The sequence below is a fragment of the Phyllobates terribilis genome, unplaced genomic scaffold (genome assembly GCF_046119375.1).
Source record: "Phyllobates terribilis strain yellow unplaced genomic scaffold, ASM4611937v1 Scaffold_4__5_contigs__length_816908805, whole genome shotgun sequence".
Classification (NCBI taxonomy): domain Eukaryota; kingdom Metazoa; phylum Chordata; class Amphibia; order Anura; family Dendrobatidae; genus Phyllobates; species Phyllobates terribilis.
In genome coordinates this window covers 682,127,023-682,153,121 of record NW_027362764.1, presented here as the reverse complement: position 1 = coordinate 682,153,121, position 26,099 = coordinate 682,127,023, and the positions used below count along the sequence as shown (strand labels likewise).

At 50.3% G+C, this 26,099-nt stretch overlaps 1 protein-coding gene, 1 non-coding gene and 9 pseudogenes across 2 annotated transcripts in view; all 11 read left to right on the top strand.

Annotated features, from left to right (window-relative positions):
• Positions 1-312: 312 nt before the first annotated feature.
• On the top strand, positions 313-431 carry LOC141269401 (5S ribosomal RNA; annotated as a pseudogene).
• Positions 432-7,248: 6,817 nt separating this feature from the next.
• LOC141269114 (5S ribosomal RNA) lies at positions 7,249-7,368 on the top strand (annotated as a pseudogene).
• Positions 7,369-7,636: 268 nt separating this feature from the next.
• Positions 7,637-7,756, top strand: LOC141269200 (5S ribosomal RNA; annotated as a pseudogene).
• Positions 7,757-8,351: 595 nt separating this feature from the next.
• LOC141269199 (5S ribosomal RNA) lies at positions 8,352-8,471 on the top strand (annotated as a pseudogene).
• A 944-nt stretch (positions 8,472-9,415) lies between these two features.
• Positions 9,416-9,546, top strand: LOC141269678 (5S ribosomal RNA; annotated as a pseudogene).
• A 522-nt stretch (positions 9,547-10,068) lies between these two features.
• Positions 10,069-26,099, top strand: part of LOC141264708 (uncharacterized) — a 184,270-nt gene continuing 168,239 nt past the window's right edge. Inside the window, exons 1-3 of the mRNA XM_073676973.1 lie at positions 10,069-10,172; positions 10,289-10,503; positions 10,905-11,734. Of these exons, the coding sequence (XP_073533074.1) occupies positions 10,308-10,503; positions 10,905-11,734 (1,026 nt within the window). The 5' untranslated portion in view covers positions 10,069-10,172; positions 10,289-10,307. The remainder of the gene's footprint in view (positions 10,173-10,288; positions 10,504-10,904; positions 11,735-26,099) is intronic.
• LOC141266666 (5S ribosomal RNA) lies at positions 13,760-13,878 on the top strand. The gene has a single exon (XR_012320695.1). It is a non-coding gene; the product is annotated as a 5S ribosomal RNA (ribosomal RNA).
• Positions 14,500-14,619, top strand: LOC141267981 (5S ribosomal RNA; annotated as a pseudogene).
• Positions 15,541-15,659, top strand: LOC141270022 (5S ribosomal RNA; annotated as a pseudogene).
• Positions 22,589-22,708, top strand: LOC141269441 (5S ribosomal RNA; annotated as a pseudogene).
• On the top strand, positions 23,650-23,768 carry LOC141268030 (5S ribosomal RNA; annotated as a pseudogene).

The following is a 26,099-nucleotide window of genomic DNA, read 5'->3' as shown; positions in this document are numbered from 1 at the left end:
GGCCTGTGGCATTGGCCGTGAAGCTGACGTTCCGTCGACAGCGCTGCAGCCGATCAGTGAGCTCAGCGGCTCTGAGTGGGGCCTTCTGTCTACAAGACCTTTTAAGGAAGCCAGCAAAAAAATTGAAGAGAAGGGAAAGCACAAAAAGACCTGGTCTTGCTGAGCACTGGAAAGGGCAGCCGGCAGCCAGACTTCAAAGTAGAAAAGCAGCAAGTGAGAGGCTTGTCTGTGCCTACAAAGTAGAAAAGCAGCAAGTGAGAGGCTTGTCTGCGCCTTCAAAGTAGAAAAGCAGCAAGTGAGAGGCTTGTCTGTGCCTACGGCCAAACCACTCTGTACACGCCTGACCTTGTCTAATCTTGGAAGCCAAGCAGGGTTGGGCCTGGTTAGTACTTGGATGGGAGACCGCCTGGGAATACCAGGTGCTCTAGGCTTTTGCTTTTTCTTTCCTTCCACCAGCAGGGGGCACTCTCTTCTATGCCTTTTTTCCATTCCCTTTCACAAGTGCACACATTCATTCTCTTTTCTTTTTTTCATTTGCTTTCTCTCTTGCGCTATTTCATCTCTGCAAAATACCAGCATCCTTCTGATCACTGTGGGCCTCCAGCATTGTTGCTTATTTACTTTTAATACTAGGCTCCTTTTCACCAGGACCAGCGTCTCCCGCGTGGCTGGAGGCAATCACCGGTATCCCCAAGCAGAAGACCTTAGCAGGCAACACGACCCTCCCCCCTGAAGAGCAGCTCAAAGTCACTGGCAACCATCTCACCCTCTTCCTTCATTCACCTCTGGACGTCTCGCTCAGCCCCCAAGTTACGGGTCCAGCTTGCTCTTTCTGTCACATTACCGCGATGAAGGGTTTAGCCTGCAGGAGACCCTGCGCCGAGACATTTTTGAAGACACCTGATGCGGCGGGTGAATCACTGCAAAACAAACCACACCTGTAGGGACGGCACAGCCTTTGCATGGACCCTTCGGAGCCCGCCCCGTCACGACCAGATTGCTCGCCACCAAGCGTGTTACAACTCTCCTGTTAGTTTTTTTTTAGTTTGCTGGTCACATGACCATTTTGCCTATTTAATCCGGCTCTGCCCTCCTGGCTTTGCTGGACTTCATTTGTATTTACTACTGTTGAGCTAGCTTGTTGCTCTGTTGCCGTTCTCTGTTAGTTTTGCTAGGTCTTCTGACCCCTATGCCTTTTTGTTGTGTGTTTGTCTTTGACTGCTACTATTTCTGCTAGGAGGTGTCCAACTTTTCCCAGTCCCTAGATCTTGTAGGGATCCCTCCCTCACATCTATAGGTCTGCGTTCAGACTAGCCGAGGACTTTAGCGGGTCTGATCGCAGGATCAGGTTCCCCGTTACGTCGTAGGGATCTAGTTTAGTTCTATTGTAGGGATAGATCTCCTTTCTTTCCTTAGTCTCTGTAGCAGATCATAACAGTAATTCCAGCCATAAAAAAAAAAAAAAAAAAAAAATTTCTCTAAGAAAAGACCTCCAGTTTTCCATCATGGTCTCGGTGCAAGATTTGGCTCAACGCTTGCAGGGACTCTCTCTGGAGGTGACCAAGCTCCAACAACACGTGAGTAGCTGTTCTGGAGCGCATTTTGTGGAACCTAAGGTACGTCTGCCTGATCTATTTTTTGGCAAACAACAAGATTTTTTTTCTTTTAAAAATGCTTGTCTATTATATTTTCGTTTGAGACCCGGATCCTCTGGTGATGAATCACAGCGCATAGGGATCATAATGTCACTTTTGCGCAAAGATCTTCAGGGATGGGCCTTCTCTCTCCAACCTAGTGATCCGTGCTTTAGATCAGTGGATAGTTTTTTTTCTGCTTTGGGTTTGTTGTTTGATGATCCTGATCGTGTCTCATCTGCTGAGTCTGAATTAAGACGTTTGAGGCAGGGATCGGGTAATGTGGAAAAATAATAATAATAATAATAATAATAATAGTTTATTTTTATAGCGCCAACATATTCCGCAGCACTTTACAAATTTTAGGGGGGACTTATACAGACAATACAGAATAAGCATATCTCATATCGAACGGAGTGAGGGCCCTGCTCGCGAGCTTACAGTCTATGAGGAAGTGGGGGAGACACAAAAGGTAAAAAGTACATATATTGTATAATGCAGCCTTGATATACTGAATAGGATAAATAATACATGGACTGGTCGCCAGCCAGTATGTGTGCAGTCCTGACAGAGGCTTTTATGTGCATGGTTGGTTTGAACCCGAAGTTGAAGAAGATTTTAATATGGGGGAAAGCTGGGACGGACAGAGTGTGTTTAGGTGATACGCCAGTCTAAAGAAATGTGTTTTTAGGGTTCGCTTGAAACTGTGGGTATTGGGAATTAATCGAACTGTCCTGGGTAGTGCATTCCAGAGAATTGGCGCAGCACGCGAGAAATCTTGGAGACGGGAGTGGGAAGTTCGGATTATGGAGGATTTTAGTTTCAAGTCATTTGCAGAACGGAGGGCACGTGTAGGGTGGTAGACTGAGACAAGGGAGGAGATGTAGGGGGGTACTGAAGCATGGAGCGCTTTGTGGGTAAGCGTGATAAGTTTAAAACGAACTCTATATTGGATGGGCAACCAATGCAATGACTGGCACAGGGAAGAGGCATCTGAGTAGCGGTTGGCGAGGAATATGATCCTGGCTGCTGCGTGCAGGACGGATTGGAGAGGGGAGAGTTTAGTAAGAGGGAGACCGATTAGTAGAGCGTTGCAATAGTCAAGACGAGAATGAATAAGAGCGACAGTAAGAGTTTTTGCCGAGTCAAAGGTGAGAAAAGTCCTGATTCTTGAGATGTTTTTGAGGTGTAGATGACATGAACGAGCGAGTGATTTGATGTGAGGAGTGAAAGAAAGATCTGAATCAAAAATGACCCCAAGACAGCGGGCTTGTAGCTGGGGAGTAATGGTTGAGCCACAAACGGAGATGGCAATATCGGGCACAGGTAGATTAATGGAGGGAGGAAAGACGAGTAGTTCAGTTTTTGACAGATTCAGTTTTAGGTAGAGGGAGGACATAATGTTAGACAGCAGAAAGACAATCACTGGTCTTTTGTAGTAATGCAGGGGTGATGTCCGGAGCAGAGGTGTATAATTGGGTGTCATCAGCATAGAGATGGTACTATTGTTCTCAATTCCGTCGGTGGTCTGCCCAGGTGGGGTGGAACGATTCTGCTTTGAAAAGCTTGTTTCTTGCAGGGCTATGTGAAAGGGTAAAGGATTTACTGATTGCTTATCCCACACCTGGAAACTTGCAGGAGGCAATGCAATTAGCTATACGGGTGGACAGGAGACTGCGTGAAAGGGTTAATGAGAGCAAATCCTCTGCTATGTCAGCTTCGAGTCCTGAGAGGTTCTGTGCTGACAATGGAGAGCCGATGGCACCCCGCTCTCAGGAAAAGACCGCCGACTTTCTGAAGGCTTGTGTTTCTATTGCGGAAATTCTGGTCATTTTATTAAGAGCTGTGTGCTTCGTAAGAAGAAAGAAAAAAAATGGTCAGTCATGCTCGTATTGCCTGTTTAAATTCTAAGGGAGTATTCCTATCTGCCACTACTGCTGCTCAGGATGAATTAATTGAATTTCGGGTATTTGTGGATTGTGGATCTACTCTGAATGTGATTGATGGGGGATTCTTGGAAAAACTTAGATTAGAACCTAAAACTTTGTCATCCTCTATTGCTGTGGTTTCTGTCGATGGCTCTCCCTTGAAGAGTGTTACTCACAAGGTCTGTGAATTTCCCCTCACTATTAATGGTATTCATCAAGAGAATTTGGATTTGGTGGTATTGGATAATTTGCCTTCTCCAGTAATATTGGGGCTACCCTGGTTAAAATTGCACAATCCTGTACTGGATTGGTCTACCAATGAAATTAAGTCCTGGAGCCCTAAGTGTCATGACAAGTGTTGTAACGGGCGCATTGCTGCTGTGGATAGAGGGGAATTGCCTGTACCTATTCAGGATTTTTGGAGAGTTTTTTCTGAGGAGGAGTCGCAGGTTTTGCCTCCCCATAGAGACTATGATTGTACCATTGAATTTGTCCCTGGTGCGACTCTTCCTAAGAGTCGTTTATTTAATCTTACTATTCCTGAAAGAAAGGCTTTGGAAGAATACATACAGACAAGCTTGGCCGCCGGTCACATTAGGCCTTCCAAGTCTCCTGTGGCTGTTGGATTTTTTTTTGTAAAAAAAAAAGATGGCGGTTTACGTCCTTGTCTGGACTTTCGTGAGATTAATAAAATTACTGTATGCAATCCTTACCCACTGCCATTGATTCCTGATTTATTTAACCAGTTAGTGGGGGCCAAGTGGTTCTCTAAAATTGATCTCCGGGTGGCATACAATTTGTTGCGCATGAAGGAGGGTGATGAATGGAAGACTGCTTTTAACACTCCTGTGGGTCATTTTGAGAATCTGGTTATGCCTTTTGGTCTCACCAATGCTCCAGCATTTTTTCAGAATCTTATTAATGATATCCTTAGACCTTTAATCGGCAAAAATGTGGTTGTGTATTTGGATGACATTTTGATTTATTCGCCGGATCTGGAGTCTCATTGGCGAAGCGTACGTGAGGTATTACAGTTATTAATGGACAATTCGCTTTTTGCTAAGCTGGAGAAATGTGAGTTCACTGTACAGAGAAATAGTTTTTTGGGCTACATTATCTCCAGTGAAGGTTTTGAGATGGACCCGGTTAAAGTTCAAGCTGTGCAGGAATGGCCTAGGCCTATTGGTTTGAAATCGATACAGAGGTTTTTGGGTTTCGCCAATTATTACAGAAAATTCATAAAAAAGTTTTCTATTATTGTCAAACCGCTGACCGATCTCACCAGGAAAGGTGCTAATGCGGTTCAGTGGACTTCTGAGGCCATTGAAGCTTTTGTGTTTCTAAAGGAGAGGTTCACCTCTGCTCCCATCCTTATGCAGCCTGATGTGACTAAGCCGTTTTTGGTTGAGGTTGATGCTTCTTCGGTGGGGGTTGGTGCGGTGTTGTCTCAGGAAAACAAGGATGGAGTACATCCCTGTGCCTTTTTTTCAAAAAATTTTTCCGAGACTGAACTTAATTACGATATTGATAATCGGGAATTGCTGGCGATTAAACTCGCATTTGAACACTGGCGTCATCTCTTGGAAGGTGCTGAATTTCCCATTCAGGTTTTCACTGATCATAAAAATCTGATCTATCTTGATGCTGCCAAGCGCTTGAATGCCCGTCAGGCTAGGTGGGCACTTTTTTTCTCGCGGTTTAATTTTTCCGTTACTTACATCCCGGGTACCAAGAATGTTAAAGCGGATGCTTTGTCTCGCAGCTTTTCTCCCATGGTCAGTGTTGAGGAGGAAGAGGAGACCATTTTACAAGAAGGTGTTGTGATTGCTGCTTTGGACTCCATTTTGGAGGATGAGATTCTTAAAGCACAGGAGAATGCCCGATCTAACACTCCCCATGGGAGGTTGTTTGTGCCTAGGACCTTTAGGAGAGATTTGTTTGTTGAGTGTCATGAATCTTGGTTGGCAGGTCATCCAGGAATTTCTGAGACCAAGAGACTTGTGGGTCGCAGTTTTTGGTGGCCTGGATGGCAGAAGGAAGTCATTAAGTGGGTGCGCCAATGTACTGTGTGTGCAAGATCCAAGTCTTCGCATGCTCCTGCTGCGGGGTTGCTTTGCCCTCTGGAGGTTCCTAGTGCACCTTGGACACATCTGGCTATGGACTTTATTACTGACCTTCCTCCCTCTGAAGGTTTCACGGTCATCTGGGTGGTCGTGGACCGTTTTAGCAAGATGTGTCACTTGGTTCCCTTCATCAAACTGCCTTGCGCTAAGACACTCGCTAAGGCCTTTGTCAAGGAGATTATCAGACTACATGGTGTTCCTACTGACATTATTTTTGATAGGGGACCTCAGTTCGTGGCTCGTTTTTGGCGTGCCTTTTGTGACAGGTTGGGAGTTCATTTGTCGTTTTCATCCGGATATCATCCTGAGTCTAATGGCCAGACAGAAAGGAAGAACCAGGATGTTGAGCAGTTCTTGCGTTGTTTTGGGGCAGACAATCAAGAGGGGTGGTCTGAGTTTCTGCCACTTGCTGAATTTGCTCTTAACAACCATACATCCTCTTCTGCTGGGTGTTCGCCTTTTTTTTGTTGTTCTGGGAGACATCCGTCTTTTGTGTCATTTTCCAAATTGGTTTCGGCTGTGCCTGAGGAGGAGAGTTTTTCCGGTGATTTGGAGAGAGTTTGGACGGATGTGCGTGGTAATCTTCAGGAGGCTAACAAAAAATCTAAGAGGTACTTTGATAGGAAACGGCAAGAGATTTTGTTTGCGGTTGGTGACATGGTTTGGTTGTCCTCTAAGAATCTGCGATTGAGGATTCCTTCTAAAAAACTGGGTCCCAAGTTCGTAGGGCCCTTTAAGGTACTTCAGATAGTTAACCAATCTGCTGTTAGGCTGAAGGTTCCTACGTCCTGGAGGATTAATCCGGTGTCTCATGTTTCTCTGTTGAAAAAAGCTGATGTGTCGGATGGTGACGCCTCTGCCACTGTTCCTCCGGTGGTGGAGGACGGGGAATATGAAATTTCCCGCATCCTAAATTCTAGACGGTATAGAGGGAGTTTGCAGTATCTCGTCGCTTGGAAGGGTTTCGGACCTGAGGATAACTCATGGGTGAGAGCGGATTATGTTTCTGCCCCCAGACTTGTCCGAGCGTTTCACAGGAGGTTTCCTGGTAAGCCTGGGCCTAGGGGATCCGGAGGATCCTCTTAGAAGAGGGGGTACTGTTACAACTCTCCTGTTAGGTATTTTTAGTTTGCTGGTCACATGACCATTTTGCCTATTTAATCCCGCTCCGCCCACCTGGCTTTGCTGGACTTCATTTGTATTTACTACTGTTGAGCTAGCTTGTTGCTCTGTTGCCGTTCTCTGTTAGTTTTGCTAGGTCTTCTGACCCCTATGCCTTTTTGTTGTGTGTTTGTCTTTGACTTCTACTATTTCTGCTAGGAGGTGTCCAACTTTTCCCAGTCCCTAGATCTTGTAGGGATCCCTCCCTCACATCTATAGGTCTGCGTTCAGACTAGCCGAGGACTTTAGCGGGTCTGATCGCAGGATCAGGTTCCCCGTTACATCGTAGGGATCTAGCTTAGTTCTATTGTAGGGATAGATCTCCTTTCTTTCCTTAGTCTCTGTAGCAGATCATAACAAAGCGATCCTGAGAAAGGCTGGCCGGGCGATGGATCGAGCAGCGTCTACTGGCCATACCACCATGGATGCGCCTGATCTCGTCTGATCTCGGAAGCAAAGCAGGGCTGGGCTCGAACAGTACTTGGATGGGATACCTCCTGGAAACACCGGGTGCTGTAGAACCCTGGACGTCTCGCTCCGCCCCCAAGTTAAGGGTCCAGCTTGCTCTTTCTGTCACATTACCGCGATGAAGGGTTTAGCCTGCAGGAGACCCTGCGCCGAGACATTTTTGAAGACACCTGATGCGGCGGGTGAATCACTGCTAAACAAACCACACCTGTAGGGACGGCACAGCCTTTGCATGGACCCTTTGGAGCCCGCCCCGTCACGACCAGATTGCTCGCCACCAAGCGATCCTGAGAAAGGCTGGCTGGGCGATGAATTGAGCAGCATCTACTGTCCATACCACCTTGGATACGCCTGATCTCGTCTGATCTCGGAAGCAAAGCAGGGCTGGGCTCGGACAGTACTTGGATGGGATACCTCCTGGGAACACCGGGTTCTGTAGACTATTTTGATGACGTTTTGCCCTACTGCCCAGCTCGGCTAGCATGGAACGGCGCCTTGCCGGACACCGACCTTCCTAGGTGTGGCGCGCTGCAGACAGTCAAAGGGATTGTTCCCTTTCATTAAAAGTTAATCCCCGGCTGCAGGCTATTAGAAAGCAACTAACCGCGCTCTACTCACCCTACCCGGGTCTAACGGTGAGTCTCGCCTCTGCTCCCGGCCTGTGGCATTGGCCGCGAAGCTGACGTTCCGTCGACAGCGCTGCAGCCGATCAGTGAGCTCAGCGGCTCTGAGTGGGGCCTTCTGTCTACAAGACCTTTTAAGGAAGCCAGCAAAAAATTGAAGAGAAGGGAAAGCACAAGGGTCCAGCTTGCTCTTTCTGTCACATTACCGCGATGAAGGGTTTAGCCTGCAGGAGACCCTGCGCCGAGACATTTTTGAAGACACCTGATGCGGCGGGTGAATCACTGCTAAACAAACCACACCTGTAGGGACGGCACAGCCTTTGCATGGACCCTTTGGAGCCCGCCCCGTCACGGCCAGATTGCTCGCCACCAAGCGATCCTGAGAAAGGCTGGCTGGGCGATGAATTGAGCAGCATCTACTGTCCATACCACCTTGGATACGCCTGATCTCGTCTGATCTCGGAAGCAAAGCAGGGCTGGGCTCGGACAGTACTTGGATGGGATACCTCCTGGGAACACCGGGTTCTGTAGACTATTTTGATGACGTTTTGCCCTACTGCCCAGCTCGGCTAGCATGGAACGGCGCCTTGCCGGACACCGACCTTAAGTAACTTAGATGATGGAAGCCCCAAGGCCTCTGAGCCAGTTGGCAGCTAAGTACGCTAGCCCGCCGCCTTCACGCAGGCCTGACACCGAGCTCCTTGCCACGGCTAGGAGTGCTTATTGACTCCGCAGCTCGCCGTGTGGAAATGATGGCGTTAAACGCACCCGGGGCTGTGAAGGGGCCAGGCTTTCAGCAGGTGCCCAGGGAAGGTTTTGGATGCCGGCCTCCTAGCGAGGGCCAGCAGAAGTAACATGTTTCTCTGCAAAGAAGCTTGTGTAACCAAGTCAGACGGCTGACAAAGAGCTAATCTCAATGCAAGGAAGGCAAGGAAGGTGCGGAAGGAATTGGGGAGGGGGGGGGGGTGATTCCTGCTAGGGCCCTGAAATCATAAAACAGGCAGGAGAGTCTGACGCATGGTGACGGAGAGGTTGTAGGGGCAGATAGGGGGTGTTGTCACGTGCGAGCACGTGTGCATGCTGGCTTGTGTGTGAGAGTGCGCTTCCTAGGTGTGGCGCGCTGCAGACAGTCAAAGGGATTGTTCCCTTTCATTAAAATTTAATCCCCGGCTGCAGGCTATTAGAAAGCAACTAACCGCGCTCTACTCACCCTACCCGGGTCTACCGGTGAGTCTCGCCTCTGCTCCCGGCCTGTGGCATTGGTCGTGAAGCCGACGTTCCGTCGACAGCGCTGCAGCCGATCAGTGAGCTCAGCGGCTCTGAGTGGGGTCTTCTGTCTACAAGACCTTTTAAGGAAGCCAGCAAAAAAATTGAAGAGAAGGGAAAGCACAAAAGGACCTGGTCTTGCTGAGCACTGGAAAGGGCAGCCGGCAGCCAGACTTTAAAGTAGAAAAGCAGCAAGTGAGAGGCTTGTCTTTGCCTATGGCCACACCAACCTGAACATGCCCCTGAACATGCCCAATCTGGTCTGATCTCGGAAGCTAAGCAGATTTGGGCCTGGTTAGTACTTGGATGGGAGACCTTCTGGGAACACCGGGTGCTGTAGACCATTTTGATGACGTTTTGCCCTACTGCCCAGCTCGGCTAGCATGGAACGGCGCCTTGCCGGACACCGACCTTAATTAACACTAGAACTACTGATGGAGTCATTTTGACTCCTTTCGTTTTTTATTTCTCTTCTGTGACTACATTTTTCAGAATTCCGGCTTGAAACTCGGTGACTTTTCCTCAAATATGATGTGAAGCAAGATTTTGTGAGAATAAATAATTTTCGTGAAAAATTTGCGCGTTTTTTTCAAAATTTACCAAGAACTACTGAAGGGAGTCATTTTGACTCCCTACTATATTTTGAGGTCCTTTTGTCACTAAATGTTGCTATAAAGTTTTGTGCATAATTTTTTCACTCTGTCTTATTTACCCTGATGTTCATATAGATGTAGTTCAATTTACATGTCAACTTTTCACATTTTCCTTGTGTTTTACCTGCTTGTATTACTGTGTAATGCTGAACAAAATAGCTTGTTTACTCTAGGCTCTTATCTTATGCTAATGAAGGGTGGTGTTTTTCTAAGGTCCTAGCAGGAGACAGTATTCTGGATAGTAACTTTACTTTCAGTTCAGCTGAAGAGACAAAGAGAACAGACGCAGACATACGAGCTCTGAAGACTCATACAGGTATGAATTGTTATGAAATAGTTTAGCTGTCTGTCAACTGATTCAGCCCACCTACTTTTGAAGGTGGCAGAACAGTTATTATTTCTTTTAGTTTTCATTTCATTTCTATTTTTCAGCAGGGAACTATATAGAATTATGGAATTTGTGAGGAATATGGAGAGAAGACGTTTGATAAAGCCTCAGGATATTCTGGCTACTTTGCAATCCATACCGGAGGATGAATCGGAATCCGAATTGCAGGAACATGTATTTGATTCTGACAGTGATGAAGATTTCATTCCTCAGAACATATCAAGTGAATCTGAAGACTCAGAAGGAACAAATCCAGAAGGTAAGTAGTTATGTGTATTTATTTGTTCTTCCACACACTGAGTTAGGGCCTGTGCACACTAGCAGAATTCTGGCTGAATAGCCATCTGGATATTCTTGCCGCAATACAGGCCCTACCTGCCCTCTCATGCCTGAAGCTCCGCTCCGAACCCCGGGCTGGAGCCGCTGTCAGGGACAGAGCAGCGCTTGCTTACGCGCGAGCACGGCTCCGTCCCAGACAGCGGCTCCAGCCCGGGGTTCGGAGCGGAGCTTCAGGTATGAAACTCCGCTCTGTACCTGAGCGGGCAGGTACGGGCCGGATTGTGGTGAGAATATCCGGTCGGATATTCCGCCGCTAATCCAGCCAGTGTGCACGGACCCTTACAATACAAAAATTCTAAATATTCATCAACTTTTTCACAGATATTCCAAGCACATCAACTGGGGATCGGGCTCATGCAGTTATGTTGCCTCGTGACCATCCTCCTGGTCGTGGACAGAAAAAATCAGCAAAACGTCCCAGAAATGAAAGAACAACAGATAACGATGGCGGCGAAGGTAATGCAACAACAAACACCAGAGAAGGCGAATCTGAAGGAATACTAGTTTCAGCGGATGGTATTCAATGGAAACCTGTTGAAATTGGAGAACACTTGCCTGGTAGGCGTGACAGCCAAAATATTCTTCGAGAAGCACCTGGCCCTACAGGATACGCCAGAAGAAATATCATTATCGATAGTCCTTTGAGCGCATGGCATTTATTTTTTGATTCATATATATTGACACATATAAAGAACTGTACGCTTGCAGAAGCATGCAGGAACAATAATTTACAGTTTACTCTATCTGATGAGGAGCTAGATGCATTCATTGCGATATTCTATGCTCGTGGAATATCTGGCACGAACCGTCACTCGATTAGCAGTATTTGGTGTAATGACTGGGGAATACCGTTTTGCAAAGCGACAATGTCTAGGGACCGCTTTGTTGAAATTATGAGGTTTCTCAGATTTGATGAGAAATCTACTCGATCGGAGAGACTGCAAACGGACAAGTTTGCTCTATTTTCTACTGTGTGGGACAGGTTTATTGAAAATTGTATTGCGTGTTACAAACCTGGCCCATACATAACGGTGGATGAGCAACTTTTCCAAAGCAAAACTAGGTGTCCATTCACGCAGTACATGCCTTCCAAACCAGATAAATATGGCCACAAATATTGGTCAGCTGTTGATAAGAGGAGCAAATATCTGGCAAATGGCTTCCCTTATCTAGGCAAAGATGACACACGCCGTGCTGAGGACCGTTTAGCTGACCATGTGGTAATGAAGTTATTGGACCCGTTTTTGAAAAAAGGTCGCAATGTTACAACCGATAATTATTTTACTTCAGTAAAATTAGCTAAACAGCTAAAAAGCAAAGGAACAACCATCGTGGGAACACTGAACAAGATAAGGCGAGAAGTGCCTAAAGAAATAAAATCCGTGAAAGAGGAATTGTACAACACTAAAATGTTTAGAAATGAAGACAATTTTACACTTACAGTAGATCAAGGAAAGCCCAACAAAAATGTTGTCATTTTGAGTTCCATCCATCCAGATGTTGTTGTTGCGTCTGATTCCGCTAAAAAAACTCCAGAAACGGTAAAGTTTTACAATGAAACAAAATATGGAGTAGATGTAGTGGATCAGATGGCACGAAAATATACCACACGAACATGCACAAGGAGATGGCCTGTTCATGCATTTGAAAATGCCTTAGACTTTGCGGGTATAAATGCATGGATAATATTCAAGGAGATTACCCACCAAAAAATGTCACGCAAGGCATTTTTGCAAACGCTTGTGAGAGAGTTGAGTGGTCCTTATGTCACAGATAGGGAAAAGGGTTCCACGTCCCAAGTTTCTACATGCTCAGAAGTGATGGTTCAAACAAAATTTTGCCAGATCAAAGAAAAGTGCAAGAAAAATAGATCTGTCGGAAATTGTAAGACTTGTGGTAAGTCTTTGTGTGGGCAATGTACTGCCATAAATCAAAGGCAATGCCTAAAATGCGAAACACCAAATGTTTAGAAGGTGAATTCTGCGCCATATTTTCATTTTTATGCTCCTCCACCTACATTTTCTCTGCTTTTTGTTCTTCAGTTGTTGTTTATATGTGTGCACTTGAATAAAAAAAAATGTTTGAAAAACGTCTATTATAATTATTGTTATTTTCTGTAGAAAAATAAGAAAAGCAGAAAAAAAACAATCAATTGGATCTCACAATAATAATACATTACAAAAAATATAATTATTAATAAATAACCACAAATGAAACTCTAAAAATAAACGAAAACAAGCAAGGAGTCAAAATGACTACTTTCAGTAGTTCTAGGCGGGGTCACGAGTCAAGTAGTCCTAGTGTTAAGTAACTTAGATGATGGAAGCCCCAAGGCCTCTGAGCCAGTTGGCAGCTAAGTACGCTACCCCGACGCCCTTCACGCAGGCCTGACACAGAACTCCTTGCCACGGCTAGGAGTGCTTATTGACTCCGCAGCTCGCCGTGTGGAAATGATGGCGTTAAAAGCACCCGGGGCCGTGAAGGGGTCAGGCTTTCAGCAGGTGCCCAGGGAAGGTTTTGGATGCCGGCCGCCTAGCGAGGGCCAGCAGAAGTAACATGTTTCTCTGCAAAGAAGCTTGTGTAACCAAGCCAGACGGCTGACAAAGAGCTAACCTCAGTGCAAGGAAGGCAAGGAAGGCAAGGAAGGAATTGGGGAGGGGGGGGGGATTCCTGCTAGGGCCCTGAAATCATAAAACAGGCAGGAGAGTCTGACGCATGGTGACGGAGAGGTTGTAGGGGCAGATAGGGGGTGTTGTCACGTGCGAACACGTGTGCATGCTGGCTTGTGTGTGAGAGTGCGCTTCCTAGGTGTGGCGCGCTGCAGACAGTCAAAGAGATTGTTCCCTTTCATTAAAAGTTAATACCCGGCTGCAGGCTATTAGAAAGCAAATAACCGCGCTCTACTCAACCTACCCGGGTCTACAGGTGAGTCTCGCCTCTGCTCCCGGCCTGTGGCATTGGCCGTGAAGCTGACGTTCCGTTGACAGCGCTGCAGCCGATCAGTGAGCTCAGTGGCTCTGAGTGGGGCATCCTGTCTACAAGACCTTTTAAGGAAGCCAGCAAAAAAATTGAAGAGAAGGGAAAGCACAAAAGGACCTGGTCTTGCTGAACAATGGAAAGGGCATCTGGCAGCCAGACTTCAAAGTAGAAAAGCAGCAAGTGAGAGGCTCATCTGCGCCTACGGCCACACCACCCTGAACACGCCTGATCTCGTCTGATCTCAGAAGCTAAGCAGGGTTGGGCCTGGTTAGTACTTGGATGGGAGACCACCTGGGAATCCCAGGTGCTGTAGGCTTTTTCTTTTTCCTTCCTTCCACCAGCAGGGGGCACTCTCTTCTATGCCTTTTTTCCATTCCCTTTCACAAGTGCACACATTCATTCTCTTTTCTTTTTTTCATTTGCTTTCTCTCTTGCGCTATTTCATCTCTGCAAAATACCAGCATCCTTCTGATCACCGTGGGCCTCCAGCATTGTTGCTTCTTTACTTTTAATACTAGGCTCCTTTTCACCAGGACCAGCATCTCCTGTGTGGCTGGAGGCAACAAACGGTAACCCCAAGCAGAAGACCTTTGCAGGCAACACGACCCTTCCCCCTGAAGAGCAGCTCAAAGTCACTGGCAACCATCTCACCCTCTTCCTTCATTCACCCCTGGACGTCTCGCTCCGCCCCCAAGTTACGGGTCCAGCTTGCTCTTTCTGTCACATTACCGCGATGAAGGGTTTAGCCTGCAGGAGACCCTGCGCCGAGACATTTTTGAAGACACCTGATGCGGCGGGTGAATCACTACTAAACAAACCACACCTGTAGGGACGGCACAGCCTTTGCATGGACCCTTCGGAGCCCGCCCCGTCACGGCCAGATTGCTCGCCATCAAGCGATCCTGAGAAAGGCTGGCCGGGCGATGGATCGAGCAGCGTCCACTGGCCATACCACCTTGGATACGCGCGATCTCGTCTGATCTCGGAAGCAAAGCAGGGCTGGGCTCGGACAGTACTTGGATGGGAGACCACCTGGGAGCACCAGGTGCTGTAGACCATTTTGATGACGTTTTGCCCTACTGCCAGCTCGGCTAGCATGGAACGGCGCCTTGCCGGACACCGACCCTAAGTAACTTAGATGATGGAAGCCCCAAGGCCTCTGAGCCAGTTGGCAGCTAAGTACGCTACCACGCAGGCCTGACACCGAGCTCCTTGCCACGGCTAGGAGTGCTTATTGACACCGCAGCTCGCCGTGTGGAAATGATGGCGTTAAAAGCACCCGGGGCCGTGAAGGGGCCAGGCTTGCAGCAGGTGCCCAGGGAAGGTTTTGGATGCCGGCCGCCTAGCAAGGGCCAGCACAAGTAAGATGTTTCTCTGCAAAGAAGCTTGTGTAACCAAGGCAGACGGCTGACAAATAGCTAACCTCAGTGCAAGGAAGGTGCGGAAGGAATTGGGGTGGGTGGGGGTGATTCCTGCTAGGGCCCTGAAATCATAAAACAGGCAGGAGGGTCTGACGCATGGTGACGTAGAGGTTGTAGGGGCAGATAGGGGGTGTTGTCACGTGCGAGCACGTGTGCATGCTGACTTGTGTGTGAGAGTGCGCTTCCTAGGTGTGGCGCGCTGCAGACAGTCAAAGTGATTGTTCCCGTTCATTAAAAGTTAATCCCCGGCTGCAGGCTATTAGAAAGCAACTAACCGCGCTCTACTCACCCTACCCGGGTCTACCGGTGAGTCTCGCCTCTGCTCCCGGCCTGTGGCATTTTCCGTGAAGCTGACGTTCCGTCGACAGCGCTGCAGCCGATCAGTGAGGTCAGCGGCTCTGAGTGGGGCCTTCTGTCTACAAGACCTTTTAAGGAAGCCAGCAAAAAAATTGAAGAGAAGGGAAAGCACAAAAAGACCTGGTCTTGCTGAGCACTGGAAAGGGCAGCCGGCAGCCAGACTTCAAAGTAGAAAAGCAGCAAGTGAGAGGCTTGTCTTTGCCTATGGCCACACCTCCCTGAGCACGCCCAATTTCATCTGATCTTGGAAGCTAAGCAAGGTTGGCCCTGGTTACTACTTGGATGGGAGACCGCCTGGGAATACCACATGCTGTAGGATTTTGCTTTTTCCTTCCTTCCACCAGCAGGGGGCACTCTCTTCTATGCCTTTTTTCCATTCCCTTTCACAAGTGCACACATTCATTCTCTTTTCTTTTTTTCATTTGCTTTCTCTCTTGCACTATTTCATCTCTGCAAAATACCAGCATACTTCTGATCACCGTGGGCCTCCAGCATTGTTGCTTCTTTACTTTTAATACTAGGCTCCTTTTCACCAGGACCAGCGTCTCCCGCGTGTCTGGAGGCAACCACCGGTAACCCCAAGCAGAAGACCTTTGCAGGCAACACGACCGTCCCCCCTGAAGAGCAGCTAAAAGTCACTGGCAACCATCTCACCCTCTTCCTTCATTCACCCCTGGACGTCTCGCTCCGCCCCCAAGTTACGGGTCCAGCTTGCTCTTTCTGTCACATTACCGCGATGAAGGGTTTAGCCTGCAGCAGACCCTGCGCCGAGACATTTTTGAAGACACCTGATGTGGCGGGTGAATCACTGCTAAACAAACCACACCTGTAGGGACGGCACAGACTTTGCATGGACCCTTCGGAGCCCGCCCCGTCACGGCCAGATTGCTCGCTTTTATGTACACGCCCGGACTGACTGGCGTGTGCGGGAGTAGTGGTTCCACTGGACCATGAACCGGACAGTGCCTGGAGGGGAGTGACTAAGTATCTGGCCGATCCGACCAAGGTGGCACGACGGCATACGACGCCAGTGCACCAAGGAGAAACCGGGCAGAGGGACCAGGTGCTACTCCAGGTCAAACTCCGGACACGGGGGTTGACCCACACAGGGATTACTGGAACAGGCAGGTTAGGCTGGCACAGACTGGTGGATATAAGCGAACACGGCAGGTATGCAGACGGGTGGATACAGGCGAGTATGCAGGCGGCGAGGTACTGGCCGAAAGGACGGGCTGGATTACAGAGAGGAAAAGACCCAGTACAGACTGGGTCACAGAAACAGAACCGCAGATGCGGTAGCCAAACACAGCAGAGAGGGAATGCCCGAAGCGGTGGGCAAGAGCAGAGCAGGACGGGACTGCCGGAGCAGCGAGCGCAAGCAGAGCAGGACAGGACTGCCGGAGCAGCGAGCAGATGCAGAGCAGGACGGGACTGCCGGAGCAGCGAGCAGAAGCAGAGCAGGACAGGACTGCCGGAGCAGCGAGCAGATGCAGAGCAGAAACCGCAGGAGCGGCAAGCAAGGCAAGAGCAGAGTGGAAACCGCAAGAGCGGCAAGCTAAGCAGGAACAGAGCGGAAACCGCAGAGCGGTAAACAAGGCAGGAGCAGAGCGGAAACCGCAGAGCGGTAAACAAGGCAGGAGCAGAGCGGAAACCGCAGAGCGGCTAAGTAGGCAGGAGCAGAGCGGAAACCGCAGAGCGGCAAAAAAGGCAGGAGCAGAGCAGAAACCGCAGAGCGGCAAACAAGTCAGGAGCAGAGCAGAAACCGCAGGAGCGGCAAGCAAGGCAAGAGCAGGGCAGAAGCCGCAAGAGAGGCAAGCTAAGCAGGAGCAGAGCGGAAACCGCAGAGCGGTAAACAAGGCAGGAGCAGAGCGGAAACCGCAGAGCGGTAAACAAGGCAGGAGCAGAGCGGAAACCGCAGAGCGGTAAACAAGGCAGGAGCAGAGCGGAAACTGCAGAGCGGTAAACAAGGCAGGAGCAGAGCGGAAACCGCAGAGCGGCAAACAAAGCAGAGCAGGGGGGACAGGGCTCTGTTCACACGGAACAGACAGGAAGAGAAAGGCAGAGCCATATATCCACAGGGTACTTGCAGTGAAGTAGCGAGTGGACCACAAACTCACAAACGGGAGTCCAGAGACAACAAGCAGGAGTTAGGTACGAGTTCAGACTCTGCAGAAAAAGGAAGGGAACGGACATAGAGGCAAAACAGGTAAAGGATAGGAGAGAGTTCAGACTGGAACTGAGTGTACGGAGGAGACCGACACTGCAGCGGGATACAGGAGCGGGTCTGGGAATACGGCCCCCAGAGAGGCGGGACGAACAGGCAAGGAGCGTGTTCAGACAGGACAGACAAGATACAGGAGCGGGTCTAGGTAATCGGCCCCTAGAAGGCGGGAGGAACAGGCTAGGAGAGTGTACAGACAGGACTGGAAATACAGCCTCCAGGAGAGGCAGCAGGCAAGAGTACACAGACAGGACTCAGTTCAGACACAGGAACTGACACCGCAAGGCAGGAGACATAGACAGGACTCAGTTCAGACACGGGAACTGATACCGCAAGGCAGGAGACAAAGACAGGACTCAGTTCAGACACGGGAACTGACACCGCAAGGCAGGAGACATAGACAGGACTCAGTTCAGACACGGGAACTGATACCGCAAGGCAGGAGACAAAGAACGGGACCTGGCACCTTCAGAGTGCAAGCACACACTGAATGAAACACTATGCTCAGGCAGGGATAGATGGGAGCAGCTGAGCTATATACCAGGTGACAGACAGCAATAGGCTGAGGACGCACAAGGGGTGTGACCCACAGCAGGTACAAAAAGCAGGAAGTGATCGGGCACCGCCCTTAAGCAGCAGTAACAGACACAAACAGACAGCATGGAGGGAAGCCAGAGAGACATTCTGGACAGGAGATCAAGTGCGCGCTCTTGCACAGTGGGAGATGGACCACTATGCAAGGACGCCGCCAGTTATGTTACAGTACCCCCCCCCCTTACGACCCCTCTTCTTCAGGCCTGCCAGAATCTCCCGCAGGGAATTTGAGGGCCAATTCTTCCCTTCGAAGAGATCACTTCCACTGTCCACCGGAAAAACTGGTCTCCTCTGGGTAGCTAGGATGCTACCTCCCATCCAGCCACCCTTAGCAACAGACGAAATGGGTGGAGTACCAGGAACAGCACACAAGGAAGTCTCACTCCACATACTTTCAGGTGGCATCCCAGAGGGTAATGGAGACAACTGGAAGTCCTCCACCGGTTTGGAGGGGGACAGAGACTTGGGGGTAATCTCTGCTTCGAGGTACATCTTGTCAAGCTCACAGGAAGAAATAGACGGGTTATCAGGTACAGGATGAGGAAAAGTCACTGCCTCTTTGTTATCCGGTGGTACCCCGGAGGATTCAGGAAGCAACTGGAGGTCCTCCGCCGGGTCAGAAGAGTGCAGAGGCTCAGAGAAAACATCTGCTTCAGAGTACACAAGGTCGGACTCTCTGGACGAAGCAGGCGAGGTATCGGGTACCGAGTATAGGAAAGTCTCTGTCCATTCACCACCAGGTGGCACCCCGAAGGGTTCTGGAGACAACTGGCGGTCCTCCGCCTGGTCAGAGGGGTGTAGAGACTCACGGGTAACCTCTGCTTCAGAGTACACTAGGTCGGACTCACTGGACGAAGCAAGCGAGGTATCAGATCCAGGATATAGGAAAGTCTCTGTCCATTCACCACCAGGTGGCACCCCGAATGGTTCTGGAGACAACTGGAGGTCCTCTGCCTGGTCAGAGGGGTGTAGAGACTCATGGTTAACCTCTGCTTCGGAGTACACTAGGTTGGACTCACTGGACGAAGCGAGCGAGGCATCAGGTACAGAGTATAGGAGAGTCTCTGTCCTTTCGCTACCAGGTAGCACCCCGAAGGGTTCAGGAGACAACTGGAGGTCCTCCGCCTAGTCGGAGGGGTGTAGAGACTCGGGGGTAACTACCACTTTGGGGTACCCATTGTCAGGCTCACAGGACGAAGCGTACAAAGTATCGAGTACCGGGTGTAGAGAAGTCTCTCTCCATTTGTCATCGAGTGGTATCCCGGAGGATTCAGGAGGCAACAGGGGGTCCTCCACCAGGTAGTAGAGGTGCACAGACTCTGAGGTAACCACAGCTTTGGAGCATCCTTGGACATGCACACCGGTTAAAGTGGGTGAAGCATCTGATGGAGGGTGCAGGAAGTTCTCCTGTGTGGAGTCTGGATGGGCAGAAGTCTCTTCGGGCAGGAGAACTGGTGCACTACCCACGCACATTACCCGTTGGGGCTTCTCCGGGATACAGGGAGATGAAGCTTCAGTAGGGACTTCAAGGTTGGGGTCAGGAGGTCTCAGGGAGGACAGACCCTGGCGTGACGGCTTGCCTCTACGTCTAGCACGTCTGGACTGCCTCTTGAGGTTGGGAGAAGTATTCCGGAAAGCGTAGTCACCCTGTGAGGATTCTGGGTGGGCAGTAGTCTCATTGGGCTGGAGGACTATTGCGCTACCCACACACATTACCCGTCGGGGCTGCTCCGGGATATTGGGAAGTGACGCTTCAGCAGGGGCTTCAGGGTTAGGGTCCTCGAAGACCACACGAAAGGCCACCAGGAAGGCCTGCAGGTCAAGGACGAGAGGATCCCATGCTTCCCATAGGGGGGTGACCCATTTCAAGGCATCACCCGCTAGGTAGTCAATCATAAAGGCCACTTTAGCCCAATCGGAAGGAAAATAGAGAGGGTAGGCCTTAAAGTGTAGCATGCATTGCTCCACAAATGCACGACACTGTCTTGGATCCCCATAGTAACGTGGCGGATCCGCAGGAACGAAAGCTGATAGATCCATCTGGACGGTGCGTAATTCGCCTGGAACTCAGCTAAGGGAAAAAAAAATGTATCTATTTATCTTTAATGCATGTATTCACTAGAAAACGTCTCAGAGAGCGAAGGCCGTGGGGCTCAACGAGAACCATGGCCTGAGCATGCTGTTATGCACACGCCCGGACTGACTGGCGTGTGCGGGAGTAGTGGTTCCACTGGACCATGAACCGGAGAGTGCCTGGAGGGGCATGACTAAGTATCTGGCCGATCCGACCAAGGTGGCACGACGGCATACGACGCCAGTGCACCAAGGAGAAACCGGGCAGAGGGACCAGGTGCTACTCCAGGTCAAGCTCCGGACACGGAGGTTGACCCACACAGGGATTACTGGAACAGGCAGGTTAGGCTGGCACAGACTGGTGGATATAAGCGAACACGGCAGGTATGCAGACGGGTGGATACAGGCGAGTATGCAGGCGGGGAGGTACTGGCCGAAAGGACGGGCTGGAGCACAGAGAGGACAAGACCCAGTACAGACTGGGTCACAGAAACAGAACCGCAGATGCGGTAGCCAAACACAGCAGAGAGGGAATGCCCGAAGCGGTGGGCAAGAGCAGAGCAGGACGGGACTGCCGGAGCAGCGAGCGCAAGCAGAGCAGGACAGGACTGCCGGAGCAGCGAGCAGATGCAGAGCAGGACGGGACTGCCTGAGCAGCGAGCAGAAGCAGAGCAGGACAGGACTGTCGGAGCAGTGAGCAGATGCAGAGCAGAAACCGCAGGAGCGGCAAGCAAGGCAAGAGCAGAGTGGAAACCGCAAGAGCGGCAAGCTAAGCAGGAGCAGAGCAGAAACCGCAGAGCGGTAAACAAGGCAGGAGCAGAGCGGAAACCGCAGAGCGGTAAACAAGGCAGGAGCAGAGCGGAAACCGCAGAGCGGTAAACAAGGCAGGAGCAGAGCGGAAACCGCAGAGCGGCTAGGTAGGCAGGAGCAGAGCGAAAACCGCAGAGCGGAAAACAAGGCAGGAGCAGAGCGGAAACCGCAGAGCGGTAAACAAGGCAGGAGCGGAGCGGAAACCGCAGAGCGGCTAAGTAGGCAGGAGCAGAGCGGAAACCGCAGAGCGGCTAAGTATTCAGGAGCAGAGCGGAAACCGCAGAGCGGCAAACAAGGCAGGAGCAGAGCAGAAACCGCAGGAGCGGCAAGCAAGGCAAGAGCAGGGCAGAAACCGCAAGAGCGGCAAGCTAAGCAGGAGCAGAGCGGAAACCGCAGAGCGGTAAACAAGGCAGGAGCAGAGCGGAAACCGCAGAGCGGTAAACAAGGAATTAGCAGAGCGGAAACCGCAGAGCGGTAAACAAGGCAGGAGCAGAGCGGAAACCGCAGAGCAGCAAACAAAGCAGAGCAGGGGGGACAGGGCTCTGTTCACACGGAACAGACAGGAAGAGAAAGGCAGAGCCAGATACCCACAGGGTACTTGCAGTGAAGTAGCGAGTGGACCACAAACTCACAAACGGGAGTACAGAGACAACAAGCAGGAGTTAGGTACGAGTTCAGACTCTGCAGAAAAAGGAAGGGAACGGACATAGAGGCAAAACAGGTAAAGGATAGGAGAGAGTTCAGACTGGAACTGAGTGTACGGAGGAGACCGACACTGCAGCGGGATACAGGAGCAGGTCTGGGAATACGGCCCCCAGAGAGGCGGGACGAACAGGCAAGGAGCGTGTTCAGACAGGACAGACAAGATACAGGAGCGGGTCTAGGTAATCGGTCCCTAGAAGGCGGGAGGAACAGGCTAGGAGCGTGTTCAGACAGGACTGGAAATACAGCCTCCAGGAGAGGCAGCAGGCAAGAGTACACAGACAGGACTCAGTTCAGACACGGGAACTGATACCGCAAGGCAGGAGACATAGACAGGACTCAGTTCAGACACGGGAACTGATACCGCAAGGCAGGAGACAAAGACAGGACTCAGTTCAGACACGGGAACTGATACCGCAAGGCAGGAGACAAAGACAGGACTCAGTTCAGACACGGGAACTGATACCGCAAGGCAGGAGACAAAGAACGGGACCTGGCACTTTCAGAGTGCAAGCACACACTGAATGAAACACTATGCTCAGGCAGGGATAGATGGGAGCAGCTGAGATATATACCAGGTGACAGACAGCAATAGGCTGAGGACGCACAAGGGGTGTGACCCACAGCAGGTACAAAAAGCAGGAAGTGATCGGGCGCCGCCCTTAAGCAGCAGAAACAGACACAAACAGACAACATGGAGGGAAGCCAGAGAGACATTCTGGACAGGAGATCAAGTGCGCGCTCTTGCACAGTGGGAGATGGACCACTATGCAAGGACGCCGCCAGGTATGTTACACTCGCCACCAAGCGATCCTGAGAAAGGCTGGCCGGGCGATGGATCAAGCAGCGTCTACTGGCAATACCACCTTGGATACGCCCATTCTCGTCTGATCTCGGAAGCAAAGCAGGGCTGGGCTCAGACAGTACTTGGATGGGAGACCTCCTGGGAACACCGGGTGCTGTAGACCATTTTGATAACGTTTTGCCCTACTGCCCAGCTCGGCTAGCATGGAACGGCGCCTTGCCGGACACCGACCTTAAGTAACTTAGATGATGGAAGCCCCAAGGCCTCTGAGCCAGTTGGCAGCTAAGTACGCTACCCCGCCGCCTTCACGCAGGCCTGACACCGAGCTCCTTGTCACGGCTAGGAGTGCTTATTGACTCCGCAGCTCGCCGTGTGGAAATGATGGCATTAAAAGCACCCGGGGCCGTGAAGGGGCCAGGCTTTCAGCAGGTGCCCAGGGAAGGTTTTGGATGCCGGCCGCCTAGCGAGGGCCAGCAGAAGTAACATGTATCTCTGCAAAGAAGCTTGTGTAACCAAGCCAGACGGCTGACAAAGAGCTAACCTCAGTGCAAGGAAGGTGCAGAAGGTGCGGAAGGAATTGGGGAGGGGGGGGTGATTCCTGATAGGGCCCTGAAATCATAAAACAGGCAGGAGTGTCTGACGCATGGTGACGGAGAGGTTGTAGGGGTAGATAGGGGGTGTTGTCACGTGCGAGCACGTGTGCATGCTGGCTTGTGTGTGAGCGTGCGCTTCCTAGGTGTGGCGCGCTGCAGACAGTCAAAGGGATTGTTCCCTTTCATTAAAAGTGAATCCCCGGCTGCAGGCTATTAGAAAGCAAGTAAGCGCGCTCTACTCACCCTACCCGAGTCTACCGTTGAGTCTCGCCTCTGTTCCCGGCCTGTGGCATTGGCCGTGAAGCTGACGTTCCGTCGACAGCGCTGCAGCCGATCAGTGAGCTCAGCGGCTCTGAGTGGGGCGTTCTGTCTACAAGACCTTTTAAGGAAGCCAGCAAAAAAATTGAAGAGAAGGGAAAGCACAAATGGACCTGGTCTTGCTGAGCACTGGAAAGGGCAGCCGGCAGACAGACGTCAAAGTAGAAAAGCAGCAAGTGTGAGTCCTGTCTCTGCCTGCGTCCGCACTGCCCTGAACACGCCTGATCTCATCTGATCTTGGAAGCTAAAAAGGGTTGGGCCTGGTTAGTACTTGGATGGGAGACCGCCTGGGAATACCAGGTGCTGTAGGCTTTTGCTTTTTCCTTCCTTCCACCAGTAGGGGGCACTCTCTTCTATGCCTTTTTTCCATTCCCTTTCACAAGTGCACACATTCATTCTCTTTTCTTTTTTTCATTTGCTTTCTCTCTTGCGCTATTTCATCTCTGCAAAATACCAGCATCCTTCTGATCACCTTGGGCCTCCAGCATTGTTGCTTATTTACTTTTAATACTAGGCTCCTTTTCACCAGGACCAGCGTCTCCCGGGTGGCCGGAGGCAACAACCGGTAACCCCAAGCAGAAGACTTTTGCAGGCAACACGACCCTCCCCCATGAAGAGCAGCTCAAAATCACTGGCAACCATCTCACCCTCTTCCTTCATTCACCCTGGACGTCTCGCTCCGCCACCAAGTTACGGGTCCAGCTTGCTCTTTCTGTCACATTACCGCGATGAAGGGTTTAGCCTGCAGGAGACCCTGCGCTGGGACATTTTTGAAGACACCTGATGCGGCGGGTGAATCACTGCTAAACAAACCACACCTGTCGGGACGGCACAGACTTTGCATGGACCCTTCGGAGCCCACACCGTCACGGCCAGATTGCTCGCCATCAAGCGATCCTGAGAAAGGCTGGCCGGGCAATGGATCGAGCAGCGTCTCCTGGCCATACCACCTTGGATATGCCTGATCTTGGAAGCAAAGCAGGGCTGGGCTTGGACAGTACTTTGATGGGAGACCTCCTGGGTACACCGGGTGCTGTAGACTATTTTGATGACATTTTGCCCTACTGCCCAGCTCGGCTAGCATGGAACGGCGCCTTGCCGGACACTGACCTTAAGCAACTTAGATGATGGAAGCCCCAAGGCCTCTGAGCCAGTTGGCAGCTAAGTACGCCACCACGCAGGCTTGACACCGAGCTCCTTGTCACGGCTAGGAGTGCTTATTGACTCCGCAACTCGCCGGGTGGAAATGATGGCGTTAAAAGCACTCGGGGCCGTGAAGGGGCCAGGCATTCAGCAGGTGCCCAGGGAAGGTTTTGGATGCCGGTCGCCTAGCGAGGGCCAGCAGAAGTAACATGTTTCTCTGCAAAGAAGCTTGTGTTACCAAGCCAGACGGCTGACAAAGAGCTAACCTCAGTGCAAGGAAGGCAAGGAAGGCAAGGAAGGAATTGGGGAGAGGGGGTGTGATTCCTGCTAGGGCCCTGAAATCATAAAACAGGCAGGAGAGTCTGATGCATGGTGACGGAGAGGTTGTAGGGGCAGATAGGGGGTGTTGTCACGTGCGAACACGTGTGCATGCTGGCTTGTGTGTGAGATTGCACTTCCTAGGTGTGGCGCGCTGCAGACAGTCAAAGGGATTGTTCCCTTTCATTAAAAGTTAATCCCCGGCTGCAGCCTATTAGAAAGCAACTAAACGCGCTCTACTCACCCTACCCGGGTCTACCGGTGAGTCTCGCCTCTGCTCCCAGCCTGTGGCATTGGCCGTGAAGCTGACGTTCCGTCGACAGCGCTGCAGCCGATCAGTGAGCTCAGCGGCTCTGAGTGGGGCGTTGTGTCTACAAGACCTTTTAAGGAAGCCAGCAAAAAAATTGAAGAGAAGGGAAAGCACAAAAGGACCTGGTCTTGCTGAGCACTGGAAAGGGCAGCCGGCAGCCAGACTTCAAAGTAGAAAAGCAACAAGTGAGAGGCTTGTCTCTGCCTATGGCCACACCACCCTGAACACGCCCGATCTCATCTGATCTTGGAAGCTAAGCAGGGTCGGGCCTGGTTAGTACTTGGATGGGAGACTGTAAAATAATACTCTTCCTGTATTATTTTTTTCTACTGAGGACTTCTCAAAGTATCAATATCACGATATTCTTATAAAAAAATGTATCTATTTATTCTTGGATTGTCCATTAAAAAGAATCAGATTGCAGCAGGTACATACAATAATTAGTTATAAAGTAATTGTTCATTTGTCTATAATTAGCTTAATTGTTGAGATTCACCCATCTTTCCTTGGATCCTGGCTGGTAAATCATGTTTTTGTCCAGCATGTGTCCAGGCCGACATGTCATCTGCTTCTCAGCATGAAGATTCTGTGTCTTGTGGGGTGGGCAGAGCAAGAGAGCCCCCCCTTTCTGTACCATGGGCTTTTATAGCCAGTCGTATGGACACCTGTTCTACATATGGTAGTGAACCAAAAATACACACACAAATAGCGCATGTCAACTAGACACGATGGCTGAGGCATAGAACTCAGAAAAATGATTATCGATTAACATTCCAAATGAATTTCCATAATTAACCATTTAACATTTCCCCCTTTTTTGAGAATAAAAGGACTTTAACTGAAAATTCTCAAAAGAAGATACATTCATCAAT